Genomic DNA, 21,906 nt, shown 5'->3' with positions numbered 1-21,906 from the left:
CAGTCTCTGCCCTGCAAGAGAGACATCAAAAAGAAGAGACAGTCTGTGCCCTACAAGAGAGATGGCAAAAAGAAGAGGCAATCCTTGCCCTGCAAGAGAGACGGCAAAAAGAAGAGACAGTCTGTGCCCTGCTAGAGAGACGTCAAAAAGAAGAGACTGTCTGTGTGCTGCAAGAGAGATGGCAAAAAGAAGAGACAGTCTGTGCCCTGCAAGAGAGACGGCAAAAAGAAGAGACAGTCTGTGCCCTGCAAGAGAGATGGCAAAAAGAAGAGACAGTCTTTGCCCTGCAAGAGAGACGGCAAAAAGAAGAGACTATCTGTGTGCTACAAGAGAGATGGCAAAAAGAAGAGACAGTCTGTGCCCTGCAAGAGAGATGGCAAAAAGAAGAGACAGTTTATATATAATTTAATTACAATGATCCATTCCTACTTAAATACAAAATATGATTAAAATACAAAATATGAGACATACAGGGGGTAATTCTATAAATGCCAAAGTGGCCGAAAATCCCCACTGTAGTCTAAAGGGATTTCTTGGCCAAAAGCAGACCGGTGCTTCACCAGTTATAAAATAAGGCCCATCGAGTTATATTTACTAAGCTATGCGCCATACAGTGTCTTACTGCGCTGTAAGGTGCTGAATGTCGGAGCACAGCACAGGAAATAGGGCCAATAGTCTGCAGTAAATGACAAGACACTTACAGTAATACAATATATTCTACTCAGGACATTCATATAAAAAACATGTATGTGGATTGAACGTTTCACTAAAGAAAATACAGTATAACACCATACAGGCGGTAAAAAATCAAGTCCTTCATTTTATTCAAAGTCTTGGTTCATTTGGTAAATGTTTAACTCCTTTCTCTGATTTATACACTATGAAGCAATACTGCTCTGGAATGATTTCATACAATTTCTGATTTTCCGGCTCAGGTATTTTAAGTGGCAGTTCAAGCGGCACTTAAAAAAAAATAAAAAAATACTTTTTTTTTTTTTAATATATGCCGTCTTTGATTACCTTTATTGAAAACAAATGACCTAAGCTGCGGATCAATTAGTTCTCCCATCATCTATCAGCAAAGATCCTGCTTCCCTGGGTTAACATAATGTCTGACTATCTGTTTCAATCAATCCTTGTGTAACTCAGCAGCTACAATGTATCCTGATATTACTAAGGTAACATTGCCTATTGTTACAGTTTGCAGCTCAAACTGCTGGCAACATCTGCAACAAATGATCACAAACAGGAAAGTGTTACAGAGATCTTGCAGTACTTGGGAGGTGGACTAAAACCGGCTATAGAAATCAAAGGATGCGCATTATATTAAAACTCATTAAAAATGGCATTAAGAGTTGAATTAAAAAACAAAACAAAACAAAAAATATTATCTAATACCACATTACGGAGTTATTAAAAACCCACAGATGTATTGCTTGGATTGCTCCTTTAACACACAGGTAGCGTAAGAAGTGTCTGACATTCTCCATTTGACAACAGATGCAACACTTCATATTAGCCTCTAGTAAATACCCTATGCTCCGCAGCCTCCTGAATATGCCCCCTACCTATACACTGTGTGCTATCTGACTGCTGGCAGATCTATATATATATATCTGCATGCCTTGGTGCAGGGATGGGGCTTTAGCCGTTCTAAGGCTACGCTTATAGTACTGGCTACTGTGACGGCAACGCGACACGTGATGTCACACATCGCCATCGCTATAGCGATAGTTGCCCTCTGGTGTGCAATGTCACTGGTGGCAAGGATCTATGTGGTTGGCTGCTGCCAGTCACGTGGTGTGGCGGTCTCTGTAAACCTCAAAATCTTTTGACTACAGCGATTTTTGGTCGCTGTGATGTCACACGTCACCGTCGCGCCCACTATGGGCGGTCGCAGCGGACTACATTGAGTTGCTTTGCGGCTGCACGTCGCCGTAGCCAGGACTATAAGTGGAGCCTAAGGCTTAGCTCTCTTTAGTAAATCTGGGCCATTGTGTCTTCAGGGAGCCAAGCTACAGTATATTTCAAGACTGACCCAGCATGACACAAAAGCGCTGGTAACATGAGGGAGGGGAAGTGTTCTTCTTACGTTATAAGCTGAGCGTTGTCATGGGGTCTATGCTGCAGAAGCTTCCTTCTCCATGACAGAAAGGCGCGCAATGTGCTGTATGGATTCTCAGTGACGTTGCACTTATCTCCCGTGGTCCAGATCTCAAGCCCCACCAGGGCAATGCGAATATTCAGGGCCCTGTAGAACTGCAGGGAAAGAAATGAGAGGCCTGGAACCCTTTCAAAGCAAGTTTGTGCTATGGGATACAGGGAGGTAGAACAAAGACTACAGGCGTAAAGGAACAGGGCGACAACGGGAAAGAGAGAGACAACGGGAGAGAGAGTCAATGGGAAAGAGAGAGAGAGACAACGGGAGAGAGAGAGAGAGAGAAAGAGAGAGACAACGGGAGAGAGAGTCAATGGGAAAGAGAGAGAGAGACAATGGGAGAGAGAGAGAGAGAGAGAGAGAGAGAGAGAGAGAGAGAGAGAGAGAGAGAGAGAGAGAGAGAGAGAGAGAGAGAGAGAGAGAGTTAAGAGCAGAAAGATAAGCAAGAGGGAGAGAAGAGGCCAAAACTGACAAGAATGAGACAGGGTAAGGAAAAAGGAAAGGAGATGGAAAGGGGAAAAGAAAGAAGAGAGATGCTAAAGAAGATGAGGGAGAAGTAATGCAGTCCCAATGACAGGAGGACGTTTAGAGCGTGGGTGGCCATCTCCAGTTCTCAAGGCGCACCAACAGGCCAGGCTTTAAGGATATCCCAGCTTTGGCACAGGTGGCTCAGTTTAGTGGCTCAGTCGTAGTGATTGAGCCACCTGTGCTAAAGCAGGGATATCCAGATATCCTGAAAGCCTGACCTGTTGGTGGCCCTTGAGAACTGGAGTTGGCCACTCCTGGTTTAGAAGGTCCTCATAGTAGGGATCAGGGAGCAAAGGAAGATGACATCAAGGGAGCTTTCCAACAAAAGTCTCCCGGTAGCAACATTGGAACAAAAACAGCACCAGATTTATTTTCGTTGACACCAATACTAGTTTTGTTTGATAAACCAGGTGTTGTTTTTTCCCACCAGCATTTCACCAGAGAGGCTCTGATAAAAAAAAATGCCAACGGGCAGTGCAGGAATTGGTGCTCTGCTCTCTTCCGTTCAGACTCTCACCTTGTCAATGTAGTTGGTGACCTCCAGCATTTTGCGCTGAGTCCGTCCCAAATCAGAATCGTGTTTCTGAAACTGAACAGAACTGATGGTTGAAAAATGCAGACTGTTTAGATATCACATGCATGGCTGCTAATTCAGGAAACGGGTGGTTAAAGCAGCAGTTCAGGAATATCCTACATGTGTGTTTTTTTTTAATTAAATCCGTTCTGTACTACTGTATGAGAAAATAGTTGTAGACTCTAAAAAATAAAAAATAAATGTTTTAAAGACATTTTTAATGTTTCTAATGTAGGAAGCGTTCCCAAAGTGACAGCCCCCTGCCCCTTCTGATAGGCTCTGTATTTTGAGCCCTGCCCTCTCTCTAGCAGTGCACCCATTGTATCCAGTAACTGCCCAGTCACATAATATTCCAAGAACTACATTTCCCAAAATGCTGTGCAAGAACTGAATTAAACAACCCGGAACAAGTGATCGATTACAGGAGAACGGATCGATCTGCAGCTTAGCTAATCACTTGTCAGTGTGCAGATTCTATTGATGCACATATTGAATGGGAAAAATAAATTATACATTTTTTTTTAAACGTCAGCTTGAACTACAGCTTTAATGCATAAAAATGCACAGTAACCAGTTAATGATGGGAGGTGGAGCAAAGCACCTCAACCGTGAGGGTTTCTTGGCCAGTGTTCTGCGGGCTCTTCTGGTGGCAAAGTTAAAAACCAACAAAAGTTTTCAGGAAATTGAACGATTTAACGCCGCGATTTTCAACATTTGAAGAACTGCAGAATTCGGTGCTATTATAGCGTGAGGTCTCCCAAACTGTGTGTGCAGTCTACACTAGCTGGCGCTGGAGTAGCTGTAAGCACACTAGATGGCGCCTACCCAGCCCTTCCCCTAAAAACCCCTACACTAAGCCCTTACCCTAAAACCCCCAACCCTAAACCCTTACCCTAAAACCCTCTACCCCCTTACCTAAAACCCGTACACTAAGCCCTTACCTAAACCTCCAACCCCAAGCCCTTAACCTAAAAACCCCTACCCTAAGCCCTTACCCTAAAACCCCCAACCCTAAGCCCTTACCCTAAAACCTCCTACCCTAAACCCCTACCCTAAGCCCTTACCCATAGCCCTTACCCTAAGCCCTTACCTTAAACCCCCCTACCCTAAGCCCTTACCCTAAACGCCCTTACCCTAAAACCTCCTACCCTAAACCCCCATACCCTAAACCCTTACCCTAAAACCCCCTACCCTAAGCCCTTACCCTATAGCCTCCTACCCTAAACCCCCATACCTTAAACCCCCATACCCTAAGCCCTTACCCTAAAGCCCCCTACCCTAAGCCCTTACCCTAAAAAACCCTACACTAAGCCCTTACCCTAAAAAACCCTACCCTAACAACATATGGTTCAAATAAAATCAAGTATGACTTATTATTTAGCTCACAATTTTATTTTAATATTGTAGTTTCATGTTTTGATGGTTCAATTAATACATTTACTTTGTTTTAATATTGTAGTTTTTTTATAGTGTAATCATTTTGTTTTAATATTGTAGCCTCCTGTTACACCTCCCGTTATAATAGCACCCAGAATTCTTTATGTCCTATATACCTAATAATACTGATCATTGTGGCAATCAAGTCATGCATTTTTATCTCATAGCTTCTACTTTTTAACCCTTTGCAATCTAACATATTTTTTTATTTCTTTTTCATTTATTAATTTTTTTTAAAAAAGGAGAAAAAAAAACTTGATGCCACCTTGAAATGTTAAAATATCTGCCGTTACTCTTTTTTGTGGGACTCCTGACAACACCGTGTAAAACTATGGGGTCCCGCTGAACACAGATTGAAAACCTCTGATTGAGCTTCCGCCAATGATATTGTGGCCTTGTTCTGACTCGAGCTGTGCTTGCAGAAGTCAATCAAAAAACATGACAAGGAGGAATAGGGAAGACAAATAGCAGTACCTCTGCATAGTCAGCTACCAGGTAAAGTTCCACACATCGGTCCCCCTCTGTATCCTCCCTCCTCACCTGCAGGACACACAAGAGGACTGCTTCCAAACTGTAGTAATGATATGAATTTAAAAATGCATAGGAAGAACCCAGGGAAATTAAGCTAGAGGTGATGAAGAATCAGTGATTTAATAGTATGTGTGACAATCTGGGCATGTTACTAGGAAATGTCATTATCTGCGCCCGTGTGTGTATGAGATTGCAGTACTCTACGTGGGTTCTCTCTTGTTTGTGGAACTGTACTGGGTTTAACACAGCAGTGTGTGGGGAGCTTGCCATTGGTCCCACTGCACATGGAGAGCTCAGGATGGGATTTGAAGCTCAGATAGTCACTGCGTGTCACTGTGCTTTGAGTGAATATAAGCAGGGGTTGCCATGAAAGTGTATACAAAACTGCACCAACAGGACCAAGGTTTTGGAGACTCTGTTACTGCTATGGACAATGAGAGTATTTGGAAAGCAGATGCCTAATCTTGTGTCTGTGTAGAGAACTCTTACCAGTTCTCTTATACAGATGGTATCTAACATCTGTATGGCTTTAATGATTCTTCTAAACTCCGTCTAATTGACAGGATCTGGCTTCTGTTTGGCTTTTTCTGCATTTTTTGGCAGTCACATCCCTGGACCAACAACTCTGGCGCAAGGTCTTATAACTTAAGAAAATAATAACAATTGCCCGAATTTGTATCCACCATCATGTGTCCTATTACTGCTGGATAAAGATCAACTTCTTTTAATTGCATGCCAGAGATCATAAACTGAGTTTAAAGATATTCCTCTCGATTCTTCTACCAACCTTCCTGAAAAAGTTACGTAGTTAGGACCATATTTACTAAGCAGTGCTACTAAATAACACACCTTCCACGGCTTAGCAAATATGGCCCTTTATGGTGCCTTCCAGCACAGTAGGTGTCTTTGGAGTAGTACTTCTTAGTAATATATGGTAGTTTGAATCTTGACATACAGTAAGTCCTGAATACATTTTTTTGTACTGTATCTCTCCTTGTCTCCCTTCTTATAGATATCACTTTATTGTAGCATGTATTTTAACCTTTAGTTGTACTCCATTTGCCTCTTTTGGTCTATTTAAGATGATCCTTGATACTTTCTTGTTATATTTCCATTGTATGTCTCTCCTACTAATCAATAAAATAATAAAGACTGGAAAACAAACCCTGTTATCAACCTGTCTCACTGTGTATGTAAATAAGGGATTATGGCACAGTATGGAAAGTTTACGATCGGTTGCCCAAATCATATTATTGCAGGGTTTTAAAGTGAAGATTATGTGTACAGAAGTTTGTCCTGCTGCAGTGAGAGATGTGACCCTCCATTATAAATCAGGGTTAGACAACCAATCAGAATGCTCCAATCTACAAATCTCACAGACATTACTATACAGGTAGTCCTCGCTATCCAACGTTTCACTTTACAACGAATGGCATATACAACGCTTTACAATGTCACCCAAGGGCCGTTTTTCAACGCCGGAATGCGTTATCCGACGCCTGAATGCGTTATCCATTGCTCACCTCCACTGATTAACATGGGACTCAATTTACAACGGTTTCACTATCCAACGCTACTTCCAGAACGGATTCCGTTGGATAACCGAAGACTGCCTGTAATTGTTTTAAGAGGCAGGCTGTCGCTGTCTCGCCAGCACTATGCATGTGGAAAGAGAAGATGGCACTGCGACTCACCCTTTGATGCTGTACGATGTCATGGTCAGTGTGCATTGAGAGGCCCTCTCCTGCTCCAGAGACATTATGACCACAATGCCTTTCCCCAATATCCAGATGTTCAGCTTTGTAGATGAGGTGTCTTTCACTCTCACCTGGCAGTGGTTCCACAATATAACTCAGGTTGTTGTTTAATACTATAAGTCCCCTGTGGATACACGAAGCGATGTCATATCACTGCATATGTAATTCATCCGATACGTTTACTGACTTTATATATACCTATTTCCAGCATCAATAATCTCAGAGATTTTAACTGAGTCTTAATCACTAAATTCCAAAATATTCAATTTAAATGTAAATTCTTGGTTTGATCCAGATCCAACAAATTTAACTTATTTGAGTTACTCAATATTAAAGGAGCAATGAAAGTGGTTTAAAAAAAGAAATGAAAAAACTAAACATTTTTTAGTACAGGGTTGAAGTAGAGGGTCCATACCCAGAGCTGAATACCATTAATTTAAGCTCCAGGAACCCCGTGCTTCCGGAGATACTTGCCTCCGTAGGGGGTGCCGGTAACCGCTCTGGCTGAGCTAACTGGGTTTTAAAGTTTAAAGCTCCTGTCTCATGCGAACCAATAGGAAGCTGTGCCTGATGATGCCACGGCTTCCTATTGGTCCGCAGGGCGCGGGAGCTTTGAAATTATACCATAATAGTAGCTGAACGGAGCGCCTACCAACACCCCCTTCAGAGCTAAGAATCTCCCGGAGAAGGGGTCCACGTAGTTGAAATTAATGCGGTTCAGCTCTAAAGAACCCCTTCTTCAATCCCATGGGGAAAAAAATGCCAACAAAAAAAGCACTTTGATTACCTCTTTAAAAGCCATGTTCCTCCACTTTTCTTACCTCCACTACATTATTTGGTACCTTAATCTCCCTGCTACTAAACATTAGACTGAAAGCTCTTTGGAGGGAAGGTATAGACATTATTTTATTGCTCTGCTATGTAAGTGTTGCATATGTGACTGATCAAATAAAAAAAATAAAACGTTCTAGAAGTAAAGGTCATGCAGAATGGGTGATGGGAACAAATATGGTAAATAAATCCAGCATGCATGAGATGCTCACAAAGGAACCTTTGGGGTGAAGTAGAAAATGGAGACTGGAGGTGAACGTGGAATTAGTTTGGAGATAAAGAGGGAATCAAGATGGATGTGTATGGTGTGATAATAAGCAGGTTAAGTGAATGGGTAAACTGGCTAGTCAGAAGGATGCTTTATTTCCTCACCGTATTCCCGAGCAGGTGCTGATCACCACGCTTGACCCTGTCTGCCCCCGAACAACTCCGTGGTAATAACAATGCTCCTAACATGAGACAAGAAGTGAGTGCGCTCAGACTAGCAACCACTGTTGATACAGAGGGTGAAATGTTCCTCCCCATGCTGGGGAACACAATAAGTACCACCGTGTTGCCAAATCAGTTACTTCACATAAGTGGCAGGGTAGTATTACTTTTTATAAATATTCTGTATAAATAAAGGCAAAGTGGCAGATTGCCAGCACTTGGCCATGTCAATAGAGGCATTCATACAAGTGTTCAGAAATGTCCCTCCTGCCCCACTACATAGAGCAGGCTTCCTCTGCACCTGCTAAGCTTGGCATCAAGGAGATGCTTCCTAATTCTTCTTTTGGGAAGCTCGATCACTGAGTTTCAATAGGTACTAGAGTCAATGTGCTGCAACTTATACATCAAATATATCACAAACAAGCTCAATATGTGTCCCAACTGTTTTAAATTCTTCTGCACAGATGTTGCTTGAATGGGCAATGAGGTATCTTTTGGCAGAAGACTGCGTATTTAATGGCTTTCAGCATTTTGGGCTATTATTACTTTATTTGGTTAATCCCATAAAGTTTGATGGGGAGAAAGAATAGGACATTGAATCAGACATCCCACATCAGGACAAAGAACATTGGTGTCTTTCTCATTGGCATTCTTACTGACATATCCTCATTTCCTCTTTCCCACTCCACGAAGCCCAGCTTCCTGGGTACCGCGGGCGAGAGAGGGTGAGCTCATTGGCTAAGTTTTAACCCATTTAGTGCTGCGTGGTCGAACGTGACATCAAAGACACAAAAGGAGAGAATTTATATAGAGAAAGAGAAGGCGGAGAGCTACAGACACAAAGACACAGTTGTACAGACATCAATTTGCCAGAGGGTTATCACAGTTCCGAAAGACATCATAAAAGAATATGTATCTCACATCCAAACCTCTGTCACCCTTATGTTCAAATACCAGTCTACCCTCACAAAACATCTTCTGTGCTATGCATGTTTAATGCTTATTTCCTACGTTTAACAGCTGTTTACATTTAATCTTACAAGACATTCTCCAAATAGTAATAACATGGACTCATCTGGCACTGTTCTGCACAAGGGGAGACCCCAACTGCATCAAGTTCACCCCCATACTCAGTGTCAGATTTCCCATTAGGCCGGATAGACCCGGTGTTAAGGCGGCAACATTTCACCACCCAACCACCCCCCAGCCCCCATATACAGAGGCCCCGTTCTCTCCCCCACTGATTGCCGGAGAGCGTGGGGCCGCTATAAAGTTCTTGCCTTCCCCTTCTTGCCACCCTCCTCCTTCGTCAGCATCACGGCGTCAAATGACGCTGCGACATCACGTGGTGTCACGTTGCCATGGAATTTGACACTGGCATGGCAACGCGATGCCATGTGACGTTGCAGCGTCATTTGACTCCGCAATGCTGAAGGAGGAGGAGGGTGGCGCTGCAGGAGGCAGCGGAGGCACCAAGGTAAGTGCCTATGGTCGGCACATTTTTAAATCCGCCACTGCCCATACTCCTTGGCGAAAAGGGCAATATATATATGCATTTCCAAGATAATGTTTAACCCTATTAAAGATTACATAGCATAGTGTAAGCACCTTGGGGCCGGGACCTTTTTAATGATTAAAACGGATTGCCAATGTTGTGAAATGATTGTTATTTTATTGTACACCTCCATTGTACGGTGCTGTGGAATATGAGAAGGAATGACATATGTAGGCCTTAGGTGCAAAAAGGGGCTGACCCTAGGTCTAAAGATTGTCGAATGGGGGAGGGGAGGATGGAAGATACCATAGTGTAAAACAGAGTGAGGTGAGGGGCTATTAAAGGCATTTGTTAGAGGGTTCTACAGCTGCCCCTACAATCACAAGCTTCAGCCTTGGAAACATACTGGACGCGGAAGTCATTGAGATGATAATGACGGCCACCATTTTGGTGCCACAAACAATATAGAAACAATAAAATGACACATTAAAATTAAATATGTAAACTGTCCGTATACAAGTCCACAAAGGCCAAAGCAAAACAGAGAGGTTAGACTTATTATCCATGGCCGTTTTTCTTATATTATTCGGCCTTAAACATGACAATGGTGTGTCAAGAAACAGAGAAAGGGATTACAGCACAAACCGATGTTAATGCAAAATGGGACCAACTTAATTCAACTGCAGACAAACATTCATGAATGTAGTCAGAACCAAAGCCAAATTATGAATACAATAAAACACACAAACAGTAATCCAGGATATCCTGTAGTGAAACCATAAGGTTTAGAGGTACATCTGATGAAGGGCTGTTGAATTTTCCTATTGAAAACCATTCTGCGTCATGTACTGCAGGGTTACCAGAGTTAAAACAATCGCAGCGGGACACGTATAATTATTCATGACATTCCCCAGGGTGTCAGCCTGTCAGATTTTCATTATTTGTGGTAAGGGTTTTTACCTTTATATTGCATTTTGATATTATATGTATTAGATTTTTCTATATGCACATTGTATGTATACTATTGTGATAATTTGAGTACTATGATCTCACTTCAATGCTGTTTTGGATTCAATATACCGTTTGAACATTTATTACCCACCCAGGAGGCCTAGCCACCCTCTCCGGGCCAACTACCTTCATCCCCCACCCCCTCCACACCCATCACCACACATACAAATGTGCAAAAGCACTAGTAGCCAAATATGGCTAATAGCGCTTTTGCCCATTTGTTTAAAAAAATAAAATAAATGCACAATAAAATAAAATTGACATTACAGTACAATACATACACAGTAGGCAATAAACCCATTAATTGTCACTGTAGTTATCTATACCCTCAAAAGGGGGCATAGATGAACGCATTGCCAATCAATTGCTTCGTGGGTCAAGAGTTGGTGCCGCAGTTGGATGAGGAGGATGAACCTTCATCCCGGCAAAAGGTAAGAAACACATGATTGTATGTTATTTAATTGTGTATTTTTGGGGGGATGCCCATTTATTGGCAATGTATTTATATATGCCCCCTATAGGTAACCACATTGACAATCAATGCATTTTTTTTGCAATTGTTTGTTTTTATTTAATTGTACGGTATTTTATTTTTTGATGTTTTTTTTTAGGTTGCCCATTCATTGCCATTGTGGCTATCTGTGCCCCCATTGTGATCATAGGTTACCACAGTGACAATCAGTGGGTTTATTGCCTACTGTGAGATGCATTGTACTGTCATGTAAATGTTATATTATTGTATATTTATTTCTTTTTTAAAACAAATGGGCAAAAGCGCTATTAGCCATATTTGGCTACTAGTGCTTTTGACCATTTGTATGTGTGGTCATGGGGGTAGAGAGGGTGGGGGATGGGGGTTGTTGCCCTGGGAGGGTGGTTAGGCCTCCCATGCGGGGGGATTAATCACCTAATGGCAATAACTGGCCAGTAGTTATTTTTTTATTTTATTGTTGCTGCCCACGGAAGATGCGGAGGCCGAGAATGAGGATGGTCTTCATTCTGGCAGGATAAATGCAAATTTTATTTACTATATGATGGCTGGCTAATGTTTAATTTTTAATGGACAACTGCGTTATTATCCAGATCTAAAAGGCCTTTTTCCCACTACAGTGTGTGTAGGGGGGGAGGTTGTGGTAAAAGAGGGGGGGTTGTTAGATGGCCTGTGCCTTCCAGTGGCTGTGACCCATTGGGCATAGATTACCACAGTAACAGTCAATGGATTGAAAGGCTAGAGTATTTTTTTATAGTAATGTATTTTGTATAGTAATGTATTTAAGTGTTTTGCATCTTTAGCTAATAGCACTTTTGCCCATTTCTGTGTGGTGTTGGTGATAGAGGGGGTGGGTGAAGGGGGTAGTTTCCCCAGGGTGGGTGTTTAGGCCTTGTGGGAGGGGTTAACCCCTTCTTTACCTTAGCGGTTGTAACCGCTATGGTAAGGGAGGGGTTAGTACCTCCCAGGGGCCACTATGAAGGTGTTATTTGGCCCATGGTGGGTGTTTAGGCCTACTAGGTGGATAGCGGGTGGGGTTAACCGCTTCATTACCATAGCGGTAGTAACCGCTAAAGTAACGAAGGGGTTAACTCCTCCCGCAACCCTCCTGGTAGGCCTAACCACCAACCCTGGGCCAACTCCAAGCTTCACCCACCCCCTCTACCACCAACAAACCGGGCACCGCTATTTAACTCCATTACCTTAGCGATTAGCCACCAAGGTAATGAAGCTGTAAATGTATTTTTATTACATAGGATTGAAGTAGCGGATCCTCGGAGCTGATATTAATGCGGGGCAGCTCCGGAGACCCCTGGCTTCAATCCGATGTACTGTAGTAAGAATCCATTTTCTCCTTCATATGCACATCGCAGATCCCATCTCGCCACGAGATCAGAACCTGTGGGTTGCAGCCGTGAAGTGAATCTCGGAGCTACCTGAATAGCTCGATTTCTCAAAAAATGCTAGTTTGAGCATTTTTGGAGCTCCCGCTCGGTTTGCCTGTGCGTGAGTGCTATCGATCGGGAGGACGCCGTTTTCTAGCGAGTATGACACGTTATCTGTGCTCTCTGAAGCGCTACACATGCAAACTCGCTCGAATCTCTTGACAAGTCACCTATTAGAGTTGACTAAATAGGCCCCTGTAACCTTCTTGCATTGCGGTCAGTTGATTTCCTTCTTATGTCATTTCACTTTCACACCGGCCTCTGCTCAGTAAGAAATAGGATGGCAAATTGTCTCTAAACTCAGCAGCCTGTTTGAGATATTCTCCATGAAGTCGGGACAGTCCGAGCTACATTTGTATTCAGACTTTTTTTGCTTTGCCTCTGTGACACGCTTACTGTAACTTACTGAACTCGTGAATTCTTGTCTCTGAAATGCATTGTCTTGGTCATTTTATGAACACAGTAAATACTTGTTCAACTTTTGCATTCATTTTCTGTGTGGTAATCCCCTACTTTTGTAATATCCCATTTTTTTTTATCAAATGTTGTAACTTTTTTCATTGTCAATGACTTAGACTTTTTGCCCTTTTTTATTAGGACATAAAGGAACCGTAGCCAAAAAAACTAAAATAAAGTCATAACAAACTGTTAGATTTTATTGCTCTGCCCTATTTCTCTCTCTTCATTTTCTTTACGGTATACCTTTTTATTATTTCCCTGGCACCAGCCGTTACCATGCCAACCTCTGGTGTTTTAATGTTAGTGAAAAGCCACGGTCATTTAAATTCCCGCGAGTCAAATGTTCAGCAAATTATGTCTCCAGAAATCAACTACAGAATTAAAAAAAGGTGGTCTCTGCATTTTAGGTTCCCTTGTGTTTTTTTTATTATTAAATAACAAATCATGTCACACACGGAAATATTTTTACACTATACAATATTACATTTCAAAGGGTTGAAATCAGACTACATAACAGCAGAGCAGACATGGGTCTCCCACTCCGGGGCGTGAGAAGGGGTCCCCACACATGCGTAAGATTTGCACGAGACCCCTCCTTACCTCCAGCGGATGCAGTCAGTGGATGGATGGCGGGGCGTTTGGCGTGAGGGGGCATGGTTATGATATAAGGTGGGGTTTCTGGGCACAGAAGTGTGGTTATGATATGAGGGGACGGGGTTTAGGACTCTGGGTGTCCTGGGTGTCTCTGGGTGTCCCAGCAGAGTAAGAGTTAACTCATGCTGTGTGAGACCATGAGGCAGAGTTGTAATGCGTGAGACATAACAGGACTGCACATACTGTACGCTATGATAGCATCACTAAACAGACAGACAGAAAGACAGACAGAGAGATGGATAAATCACTGAAGCATGCAAACTTCACTGTCTATCTCTGCTCTTCCTCTAACTTCCCGGTATACCACCCTCATTCTTTCATACCGTCGTGTTTGAAGTTCGGGTAATAGCAGTATCTGTCATGCTGTAATGCGTCTCTGTGTAATCCGGAGTCATGAGTTGTCTGCAAAGGAGACACGTGTAAATGGACAGTTAATCACTGCTCATATAATATTATATTGAAATATCAGTTTATATCAGAGGTTGCAGGGTATGGAGGAGCTGATACATTGTAACAAACATACATATGGATATATAGATATACTTGCACAAAGACACCCTGATGTATACATATACCCGCATACGCAGATTGATATATACACAGGATTGGTATCAGAGAGATGAGGGGGCACTAGTTAATCTCTTCACTGCCAGACGGGCAGTGGATCAGCGAACCACAGCGCTAATGACCGGATCTGAAGTTCATTGACATGCAATTCTTTGCTTCTACAGTAGCTCCTTTCCTCTCTATGGATCTGTGCAGTATATCAGCTTACTATAATAAATCTCATGGGGCGGGGGCATGCCTTAGTTAGTGTACTCCCAGAATCATAGCAGTCCGGAACCAGTGATGATGTCATCTGGTATGCATCACATGACCAAGCTAAAATAATTAGAGGTCAAACCACATTACAGTAAAAGCTGGAGAAGGATGTTGCTGCGAGATAGTCAATTATGTACCAGGCCTGATCTAATCCTCCACACCTCTCTCCAAACTGGCTCACCAGTCTCCCTATGTAGATTCTCTCTCTTCCTCTCACTCTCTCCTGCTGCTACCAACACTTGCCGTCTTTTTCATTTCCCCCCCCATGCTCTCATTTTCTCTGTCTTTTTACTGTTGTTGTTCTAACAAGGGCTCAGCCCACGTGCGTTTCACGTCAACCCCCACCCCCCCTCCACAAAATAATGACGGGTTTGACTTTTTTCTTTCTTCTCACTCTTTTTCTTCCTCTCTCTCTCACTCACTTTCTCTTTCTATCTGACCCCACTCCTCTCTCTCTCACTTCACACTCTCTCTCTCTCTCCCTTCTCTCTCTCCGCCACATCTCTTTCATTTAATACCTTACGATGTAATCAATTCTTTCCGCCTCTGTCCTCCAGCATTCTTGTTTTCTCCTTCACATGTCAAACTCTCTTTCTTTCTTTGTCTGCTTTCTGTCTAAAGTTTAGAACTATCGGACTCCCCATATCTGCCACCAGGCTATGTGCATTATGATGTCACTGAATAACAATCAGTCACAGAGTGGCAGACAAAAGAATTGTATAATAAAGAAAGACACTGTTTTATCATTCAATCTACTGTATCTCATCTGCAGGTCTATCTCATTGGCACTTCAATGTACTTTACTTACTTAGTGGGACTGCAGGGCTGATAAATTCTACTCCCAGAGAATAGATCAGTGAAAAAGAAACCAAGCCCTTATTTAATATGCTTTGGGGAAATTAATAAAACTAAAATTGTATCTTAAAATCTAGCACAGGGAAGACCTCTTCACAATATATTGAATATCGCGCCTGAGTCAAATGGTTTTAAACTTTGATACATTTAGTGTAAGTCAGTAGATAAAACTAGAAGGCAAAATATGTAAAAAAATATATATATATATATTTTTTTTTAAATAATACACATGTATAATAACAATAATAATATTTTTTTCCTATATAGCATTGATAGTGTATGCATCATTGGACAAAGAATCTTGCAGGCACAATGAGTCTCTGTCTTGTAGAGCTCACAATCTAATTTTGGTGCCTGAGGCATATAGAGATAATATGACATGATCAAGGTTACATTGAGAGCTGACACTGGGATTCAAACTGGGGTCATCTCTGCCCTCCCTCCCCCTCTCTCTTCTCTCTCTGCCTCTCTCCCTCTCTCTCCCCGTCCCCCCATAACACACTATCTCCCCCTCTCCCCCCCTTTATAATCCCCCTCTCTCTCCTCGTCTCTCTCCCCCCCCCCCTCTCTCTCTCTCTCTCTCTCTTTCTCTCTCTCTCTCTCTCAGTCTCTCTACCCCATCTTCTCTACCCCATCTTCTCTCACCCTCCTCTCCCTCTCTCTCCCTCATCCCCTCTCTCTCCCTCATCCCCTATCTCTCCCCCTGTCCCCTCTCTCTCCTCTTTTCTCTCCCTCGAAATGTAATCTCTGTTAATCTTTACCCCAACTATGTATCTCTTTCTCTGCCTCTCCCTCATTCACAGTCTCTATCTCTTCCAATCTTACTTCTATCGGAGATGTGCATGTTGAGGAAGCTTCAGATTACTAATGTCATTAAAGAGCCCCCACACATCCTTCTCCATCTCTCGGAGGGAGGGAGGGGGGGAGGACTTTGTGCACAGGTTTCATCAAGCTAAAAGCATTAAGATACGAGAGGGGGATGGAGGCTTTGGCTAAAAGCCCATAATGTACAGACCACAAGATCTATCACACAATGAGATCACTGTAAGAAGGGTCGGAGCACGCAGACCCTGTGATGTCACAAGGATGATCTCATCACTCACACCAGACAAGGGCACGCAGAAGTCAGACCAGGTCACTTCATGTAGTGAACATAGAATAATAATCATTTGTTTTCACACAGCAGATTCTTACAGGGCTGCGCACGGCAGGTTTTACAGGTGCAGTAAATACCTGTCTTATGAGCTTGCTATCTTATTGTATGTACTAAGACATAGTAAAATAAAGTTGCCAAAGGTCACAGGGAGCTGTCCAGGGTACTGTCCTTTAACAGAAATCTTCCCAAGCCAAGGTACTGAAAGCTGCAGACACATCATAAGAGGATAGCAGCAGGAAACCAATAATAATATGTTATCTGCCTCAGACACCTGTACAAAGATAAACTGCAGGCCCTTGTTTTAATTTTTTCATAAAACACAATTTTAGCATGAGTAAGTAAGGTTGCCATCGAGCTCCTTATAAGTTATTAGCTACATCTATCTTACTAGAACACAGTACATTTGAAACTGGGGTGGCTAATTTATAAAACATATAACTGGCTGAAGCATTTCTTTCACAGGGTTGTAAGCTTAGATTGTAAGCTCTTCGGGGCAGGGACTCCTTTTCTTAATGTCTTCTCTTATGTATGAAGCGCTTATTCCTGTTATGTCATGTGAATTAATGCTATAAAGCGCTATGTACATGGATGGTTTTATGAAGATATGAATACAAACATATGGTCAAATCCCACACTAACTATCTATTATTAATTTCAACAACTCATCAGGGTAAATGGCTTCAATTTGATTGTCCTCCACTTGTAACTGTTTGGTAAGAGATGGCATTATCATTCATTTCCAAAGATTAATGGGGGCATTAATTAGGGGCAACATAGCAACTAACAATGTACCGAAATATACAATGGGCGAGATCCAGTAAAGGTCAATGAATGTAGCTGGGGTAAACTGTAGTGTTATTAAAAAATAGGATTCAGCTATATATTACTTAATTACTGCCATATTCAAACTCAATACACACAAATAATCCTAGGATTACAAACAGCCCCCTAAAGTTGCACTCAAGGTAGGTGACAAAAAAATCTATTGTCTACTAATAACTGGCCGGATAGTAGCCAAATCCTAGCATAGGATTCAACACCAAAAGGTCACACTCAAATAAAAATAAAAAACACTTTAATAGTTATACTGTAAAAAACGACAAAACACTTTAAAAATGCACAACAGTGCATAGATAAAATCCCCAAATGTGTTTGGTCACGGTAACTATATGAACAGATAGTGTTCCAAACATATAGCTGATAATGAGTCAAATGCTATGCATAGAGCTGCAGTATTACATACACAGGTGTGGTGAATATTGAATGAATATAGAGCGTAGATAGCAATGGTCTTAATGCAAACGCTATATGATACAAAATCAAACCAACAAATCTTCTGTATAGGGTGATCAGTACACTCAGATATAATCAGTAAATGGATATATATAGAGAGGCCCTATAACAGCTTGCTTGGGACCAATACACCCATGCACGGAATAAATATTCACATACAATCGTTGTAATTAGTCAATAATAGACTCTGTGTAGTGACTCTGGGTAGCGCACGCAGAAAAGCACAAAATAAACACTCCAAAGCATAGAACGAGCACTCGCATACAATCGTTCGTTTGTTGTCAATTGTAGACTCTGAGTACTTGCTCTGTGTAGCGCATGCTGCAAAGTGCGCAAGTACAAGCTCCCAGAGAGGTAGAGTAACACCAAATCAAAGTAGGATAGTATACAACCTGATATGTAATATCAATAAGCAGCGTTTTGCTCCGTGTAGTAGCTGGAGCGACCGTTCCTCCAAACACAAACCGCGCATGCGTCAACGTGATGACGTCACGGCGTGCCCCGACGTACGTTTCACACGTCACCACGTGCTTTCTCAAGGGGGAGGAGTAGGTAGCAAGTAACGTCGTATAGTGGAACCTTTTGTACCCTCCCTGGAGGGGAGGGACGAGTGACGTATGCCTAATATTATTAAAGAGGCATAGCGGTTACAGATGTAACCATGACGCTGATAAAAATATATAAATATATAATCATGTGTCTTGCTTTTTGTAAATGGTGATATCAAGGAAATTGATACTCTCGGTTTGAATTTCGAAGGTAAGTCTGAGATTGTGTGTGTTATCATTCAGCTTATCAATAAACTCGACCAGGAGTTCTTTAGTGCCGCTCCATAGGAGAAGCACATCATCGATGTACCGTGACCAGAGATCGATGTGGTTGATGTGGTCAGTATGCTGAGAGTAATCCTCCATGAACACCACGGTTTCCTCCCAGCAGCCCAGATATAGATTGGCATAGGTGGGAGCACACGTGGTGCCCATGGCGGTACCTTGGATTTGATGATCATCAATTTCCTTGATATCACCATTTACAAAAAGCAAGATGGTAAATTAGAGACAACTATATATCGCAAACCCACCGCGACTAACAGTCTCCTCTCAGCAGATAGCCACCACCCAAGACACCTTATTTCCAACATCCCGACTGGGCAGTTCTTACGCCTCAAACGCAATTGTACGACAATAACAGAATTCAAAATCCAGGCCAAAGACCTTACCAGATGTTTTATAGATAGAGGGTACTCCAAGACATCAGTCAACAAAGCCTATCATAGGTCCCTTACCACACCCAGACCCAGTCTCCTTACTGACCACCCCAGAATCAATGATAATGAGACACAGACAATCCGGTTCGTTGGTACTTATTGTAACCAGTGGTCAACCATCCGCAGGTTTCTGAGCAGACACTGGCATATACTACTCCAGGATCAGGATCCGGCGAAGATTTTGCAGCCTACATCTAATATGGTTAGCCGCCGAGCGGTCAATCTACGTGATCGTTTGGTTAAAAGCCATTTTCAGACCAAGCCATCACGCACATGGTTAGACCATAAACCTAATGGTACATACACCTGTGGACGCTGTAAGGCTTGCCCTTCAGTTAAGGTCACCAAAACTTTCACAGACTCTACTGGCATGCACACTTATACCATCAAAGACTTTATCAATTGTCTAACCACAGGTGTGATATATCTCATTCAGTGCGCATGCGGTAAGCAGTATGTTGGTGAAACTCACAGGGCATTTAAAATACGGATTTTGGAGCACCTTGGGTCAGTGCGCAACAAATTAGACACACCCGTGCCTAGGCATATTAATGATGCACATCAGGGGGATGCCTCCAACCTGAAGTTCGTGGGCATGGCACATATACCCTGGGGCCCATGTAAGGGCAACTGGGACATGAGGCTACGTCAGCATGAATGCCGTTGGATTTATCACCTCAACACACTGGCACCTAATGGTCTGAACGAGGGTTTTATTTTCTCGCCATTCCTTACATAGGGTTAGGGGGATCCAGGTATATAGATGTATTAATTCTAGCGTAGAAGGAGCCGTTTTGACTTTTTAGGCGGCTCCGCCTAGTATAGTTCACTCCTACACCATCTACTCTGGTCCCCCTATAGCCCTCTGTGCATAATTTATATGCCTTATGTCTTACATCATTTGTGATCACCTGTGGAATCACCTCCATATCATATACCCTGGCACCCATGCTGCTTTTCCCACTTGCATGCCTGCTGTTCATCTACCATTAGGGCATTTGTTTGCCTTTATTAGGTTTCCTTTGCCTCTCCGTGAGGGCGCTCCACAAGCAGTCACATGATTATATGATTATATATTTATATATTTTTATCAGTCCTACCTTGTCTCCCCGGTTTTCCTTCCCCCCCCTCTCCTTTATGTTGCGTCATGGTTACATCTGTAACCGCTATGCCTCTTTAATAGTATTAGGCATACGTCACTCATCCCTCCCCTCCAGGGAGGGTACAAAAGGTTCCACTATACGACGTTACTTGCTACCTACTCCTCCCCCTTGAGAAAGCGCGTGGTGACGCGTGAAACGTACGTCGGGGTACGCCGTGACGTCATCACGTTGACGCATGCGCAGTTTGTGTTTGGAGGAACGGTCGCTCCAGCTACTACATGGAGCAAAACGCTGCTTATTGATATTACATATCAGGTTGTATACTATCCTACTTTGGTTTGGTGTTACTCTACCTCTCTGGGGGCTTGTACTTGCGCATTTTGCAGCATGCGCTACCCAGAGCAAGTACTCAGAGTCTACTATTGACAACAAACGAACGATTGTATGCGAGTGCTCGTTCTATGCTTTGGAGTGTTTATTTTGTGCTTTTCTGCGTGCGCTACCCAGAGTCACTACACAGAGTCTATTATTGACTAATTACAACGATTGTATGTGAATATTTATTCCGTGCATAGGTGTATTGGTCCCAAGCAAGCTGTTATAGGGCCTCTCTATATATATCCATTTACTGATTATATCTGAGTGTACTGATCACCCTATACAGAAGATTTGTTGGTTTGATTTTGTATCATATAGCGTTTGCATTAAGACCATTGCTATCTACCCTCTATATTCATTCAATATTCACCACACCTGTGTATGTAATACTGCAGCTCTATGCATAGCATTTGACTCATTATCAGCTAAATGTTTGGAACACTATCTGTTCATATAGTTACCGTGACAAAACACATTTGGGGATTTTATCTATGCACTGTTGTGCATTTTTAGAGTGTTTTGTCGTTTTTTACAGTATAACTATTAAAGTGTTTTTTATTTTTATTTGAGTGTGACCTTTTGGTGTTGAATCCTATGCTAGGATTTGGCTACTATCCAGCCAGTTATTAGTAGACAATAGATTTTTTTGTCACCTACCTTGAGTGCAACTTTAGGGGGCTGTTTGTAATCCTAGGATTATTTGTGTGTATTGATTTGTGCTTTCTCCCTTGCACCAGGTAGATTGTTTCCTGTTTAAGTGTATGTGTGTTTGGTGTAGCGACGTGCCCTCTGTGTATATTCATATTCAAACTCACACAGCCCCTGTAAACTCAGAGCCCAAACCCACCACTTCATATATATTTGTATCAAAAAGAGTGCAACTAGGATTGTGACCTGATATATAGAAAAAAAAGCTCAGTGTTACATCCAACATGACAAATTATATAGTTAAATACCTATCTGTTTATCTTCTCATAAGGATGGGTCATTTAGTTCAATTCTTTGGCCAAAGTATTTTACGCCTACAACCACGTCACAGTACGGCCCACCTGTAGGTCCTAATACTGCTGCACCTGCAAAAAGCTCTCCTTACCTCTCTAAGGCTGCATCCCCCACTAGTGCTGAGCACGTTGAGCAGGCGGCACTTGCTGTGGTTACTTACATATATAGATATATGTAAGTCCCCGCTCATGCGGTGCGCGCGCTCGTGCGCGGGCACACACGCTCACCCGT

At 42.5% G+C, this 21,906-nt stretch overlaps 1 protein-coding gene across 3 annotated transcripts in view; it reads right to left on the bottom strand.

The window, feature by feature from the left end:
• The window catches only part of ADAM19 (ADAM metallopeptidase domain 19), a 58,327-nt gene that overhangs the window by 18,597 nt on the left and 17,824 nt on the right, over positions 1 to 21,906 (bottom strand). For 2 of the 3 annotated variants that reach the window (XM_075602198.1, XM_075602199.1), the window contains exons 4-9: positions 14,123 to 14,201; positions 8,189 to 8,265; positions 6,923 to 7,109; positions 5,172 to 5,237; positions 3,204 to 3,275; positions 2,093 to 2,259 (exon numbers count right to left, since the gene is read on the bottom strand). In XM_075602198.1, the coding sequence (XP_075458313.1) occupies positions 2,093 to 2,259; positions 3,204 to 3,275; positions 5,172 to 5,237; positions 6,923 to 7,109; positions 8,189 to 8,265; positions 14,123 to 14,201 (648 nt within the window). Of the gene's footprint in view, positions 1 to 2,092; positions 2,260 to 3,203; positions 3,276 to 5,171; positions 5,269 to 6,922; positions 7,110 to 8,188; positions 8,266 to 14,122; positions 14,202 to 21,906 lie in introns of all 3 variants that reach the window. The other variant, XM_075602200.1, reaches the window with a different exon arrangement.

Source organism: Ascaphus truei, chromosome 5, assembly GCF_040206685.1.
Source record: "Ascaphus truei isolate aAscTru1 chromosome 5, aAscTru1.hap1, whole genome shotgun sequence".
Lineage (NCBI taxonomy): Eukaryota > Metazoa > Chordata > Amphibia > Anura > Ascaphidae > Ascaphus > Ascaphus truei.
Note: the sequence above shows the minus strand (reverse complement) of the source record. Positions and strands in the feature narration are given on the sequence as shown.